The sequence below is a fragment of the Epinephelus moara genome, chromosome 22, assembly GCF_006386435.1.
Source record: "Epinephelus moara isolate mb chromosome 22, YSFRI_EMoa_1.0, whole genome shotgun sequence".
NCBI lineage: Eukaryota > Metazoa > Chordata > Actinopteri > Perciformes > Serranidae > Epinephelus > Epinephelus moara.
Window position 1 is genome coordinate 3,199,535 of NC_065527.1, and position 4,100 is coordinate 3,203,634.

The 4,100-nt window shown below is 43.1% G+C and overlaps 1 protein-coding gene across 1 annotated transcript in view; it reads left to right on the forward strand.

Moving 5' to 3' along the window:
- Positions 1-1,325: 1,325 nt before the first annotated feature.
- The window catches only part of LOC126384223 (triple functional domain protein-like), an 82,968-nt gene continuing 80,193 nt past the window's right edge, over positions 1,326-4,100 (forward strand). The window contains exon 1 of the mRNA XM_050035186.1: positions 1,326-1,917. Within this exon, the coding sequence (XP_049891143.1) occupies positions 1,848-1,917 (70 nt within the window). The 5' untranslated portion in view covers positions 1,326-1,847. The remainder of the gene's footprint in view (positions 1,918-4,100) is intronic.

Genomic DNA, 4,100 nt, shown 5'->3' on the forward strand with positions numbered 1-4,100 from the left:
GGAGAACATGCAAACTCCACACAGAAGGGCTCCCCCACCCTGGGGTTCAAACCAGGAACACTCTTGCTGTGAGGTGACAATGCTAACCACTGTACGACCGTGCCGACCCAGATGACAAGTACAGAAACAGTTTCAAAACTTACAAAAAAGACTCAGTGTGTGTAAAATGCAAATACACAAGCATAGAATTGAGATTCACAAATATCTGTTTGAACGTTAATAATGTTAGACATATTCAATTCACATGTTTTTCCATTTATCTGTAAATTAATTAAATGTATTTTTATTTTTATTTTATCTTTTTGTTAATGTTTTTTACTTGTGGAATTTCTTTGTGTATTTGCAGATCCATTTTACACCTACAATATATATAATTCTACATTGATTGATTTGTTTATTTTATGGAAGGAGTCATGTCTTCTCACAACCAAATTCCCCAAAAAATAAAGACAAAAAAAAATAAAGAAAAAATATATATGACACAAATCTATCTCTATAACACAGATCTGCAAATACAGAAACAACTATCTCTATAACACAGATCTGCAAATACAGAAACAAATAAAANAACACAGATCTGCAAATACAGAAACAAAAAAAATAAAAAAAAAAGACTGTGTAAAATGCAAATCCTGGAGCGCAGAGTTGAGATTCACAAATAAAAACTGAATCCTGGAGCGCAGAGTTGAGATTCACAAATAAAAACTGGATTCACAAACATCTGTTAGAAAGTTGATATTCACAAATGTTTTTAATTTATTTGTTGATCAATTAAAAGTATTCACAGATTTCTTTATTAGTGGAATTTGTTTGTGTGTTTGCAGAAACATTTTATATTTGCAAAATAGTTTATTGATTATACAGCGTTTTTTAAAATTTTTATTTTATTTTTTGTGGAAGGTGTTAACACATGGATTGTTATCTGTTACACGAATCATATTGACACAAATCTATCTCAATTTAAGTTTGAGTGATTGTGTCTTATACTTCACAGGGCTGGACTGTTTCTAAAACAAGGTGAAGGATGGCACCAGAAACTTAAATCATGAGTAATAACACAAACACACCTTTCTGATCTTCATATTCACAGAGGACACAGACTGTGAGCAGAGTCATCATCAGTCCCAGCCTCACACCAGCAGATGGCCTCAGTCATTCAGCTCACACACACAGGTTTGGGAAAAGAAAGGCATCAATCAAAACAGCTGACCTTTTCTGTTTGGACTGTATCCGGGAGGCTTCACCATCACTCCTGCTTTAACATTTGTAACACAACATTCACACAGTTTATATGGAGAGATCACAGACACACTAACAGCAGGTGAATCACAGTTAAATTCCCCCAAACTCCACCAGCCTGTCGCAGAACTGGCTTACATCACATTAATTATCCCACTGACAGCCTGTGTCGCTGATTATTATTATGGTCTGTGTGTAGTTTGATTCCCTACGTCTCACTGTACGCTGGACACGCGCACACTCACGCGCACACGCGGTGACCGCCGTCGTTCCTTGATGACCCACCGTCTGCTCATTTCCGAGAGCTTACGGAGATTCACCGAGCAGCGACCCGGCCCCTCCCGCCCCCTCCTCCGCGCCACAGCCACTCTCCCCTCGGCTTCACTCCGAGGAGGAACCCGGTGCCCCCGGCTGATCGTTTCCAATTACGTTACCCCAAGATGGAGGTCTGCAGATGGCACTGCTAGCGTCTCCGAGCCGCTGTAACCGTCCGTGTGTCTTTAATGGCGCTTCTGTCGGGACCCAAGTGATTCTGTGCCGTCTTTTTGTCCATTTTTTGGGGGATCTACTCGGGAGATACTGAGCTCCAGGTTCGGGTTGTGGCAGCCATGAGCTCCGGGGAAGGAGCGGAGGAGACGACGAAGGACGCTGGCGACATAGCAGCGTTCTTCAAAACCGGTAAGCCCAAAAATAAGCAGGAGATGTCGGGCTGAGCTCCGCCGAGAGCTGCTCCCCTCGGTCCGGCTACGTGAGGGACATTGTTCCCGACTGTTGGGGGGCTCATAACGGGGAAGGAAAGAGGACGCCCCGGCCGAGTTCCACGAGTGTTCTTATAAACCAAATGCTTTTAAAAGAAACAACAACCAACACAGTCGTGTAAATGTCTGAAAATGTGTCTCGTGAATGTATTTCTGTAACCACAGTCCCAGAAAGCCCATCCTGACTGTGTAGCCAGGCAACGTTAGCTTGGTTGCTAATTGTCCGAGTTCCATTTTCGGACACGGCTCGTGGATTTGTCACAGTTTGGCTAGCTTTCTGTGGATATGCCTCAAAATACAGCATTATGTGTTTTACACAGTTCCACGGCTCCACTAAAACTCACGTCACTGCCTGGTGTCAAAATGGGATCGACCCAGTTAACGTTGGGAGAAAGGAAAACACAGGAACCGCAATTATGCTCTCCGTCTAGCTTACAGCCTGACACATTTAAACCAAAAAGACTGTTTGTTAATAAGATTGAATGACCGTTACAATTAATTATAGATTATATATTTATTATCTAAACCCAGTTGAGAGAGTGTAGACGTTGTTAAAAGCAGTAAAGAAGCAGGTCAGGGCTGTCCGATAACGGACCCGTGTGCTAACAACTAGTTTCAGCATTAGCTTCCAATGCTAGCTGTTAGCCAGTGAATCCTGATTCAGATGTGGTGAATCCTGTCTGCTGGGTTAGCTAACAAATGCTAGCTACTTTAGCATCGCTAGCTTGCCAGTGAGTTGACAAAGCTCGCGTGTATCTAAATAACTTATTGGCGAATTAAGCACAAACACAGACAGTGTGCGTGTGTTTTAAATTCACGCCCCGGTTTGCTCGTTATTCGTAGTTTTATGCGCTGTCAAAATTAGCACAAGTGTGGAAGCTATGTAAACAATACATGGCGTGGCACATATAGCCTGGGTGTGCACTGTGCAGGGGGAGCTAGCTGTGCAACACAGCTACCAAGGCCAGAAAGCTGCCTGTCATCAATAACACGGTGTGTTGGTTGGGATAACATCGAGGAATATCAGTGACAATGATTTAACACATGTCTGGTTGCCTTTAGATGCGAGTATACGCTGCCCACCTACATGTACAGATTGCTAACATTAGCTAAGTAGGCTAATTAATCAGTAAGGACTGTGACTTGAAGTCTTAACACGGGCCTACAGTGATTTTATAAGCTGCAACAATGCATCATACACTGTGAAGTCCAGTGGTCCCAGCAGAGATTTAAGGGGTCTGAGACATATATGTTTATGTTTTATACTACCCAGCAGGCTTTACATAGTGTAACCATATGTAAGCATGTGTTGTGTTATTCACTTCCACCCCAATATTCAGTATACACATTAATACAGTTGGTATACAGATTGGAGTTTCCCGGAATACAGTTGAATGAAATGGTGGTCCATGGGTGAATGCTTTTTCATGAGCTTGTAGGCTGCAAACAGGGGCGTAGCACCAAATCCGGGGCCCTGTGTATAAGCAGTCTCTGTGGGCCCCCCGCCCTTCTTCTCTTTATCTATGTCTCTACCATGCACATTTTTACAAGATCAGTTTGCTTCCATTCCTGTTCCTTTTTTTCGTTTCTTCAGTGAAACCCAGATTTCCCTTTCTTGAGGAGAGACGTGTATATCAGCGCTCGACAGTGCGAGCGTTTCACTCGCATTTGCGACTAAAAATAGGTGTGTGCAAACTGTAAAAAAAATATTTAGGAGCACATGCGCGCATAAAAAAATCAGCCGAAGCAGCCTATATTTTTGTCAATAAAAAAATATGATAATCTAACAGCAAATGTTGGAGGAACTCCAGCTGCCTTCCCTCTTGCCCGTGTGACACGGTTATGGGCGGTTTTCCAAGCCACTGTCAGCACAATGAATATAAGTCCCACTGTCGGCAGCGTGGAAATAAGTCAAAGTGTGGCGGAGACGAGGGACCGGGAAAAGCAGCGGACCTCCGGGGAAGCCTGCTCCGTTCTCCCTGCAGTTAGGGACCGTTCGCCACGGTACCGCTGCTGGGCAGGGTGGAAATAAGTCCTGCAGAGTTTCAGAGGACCTGGAGAATGTTTTAGGATAGTAATAACATTATATAAGATAATCATATT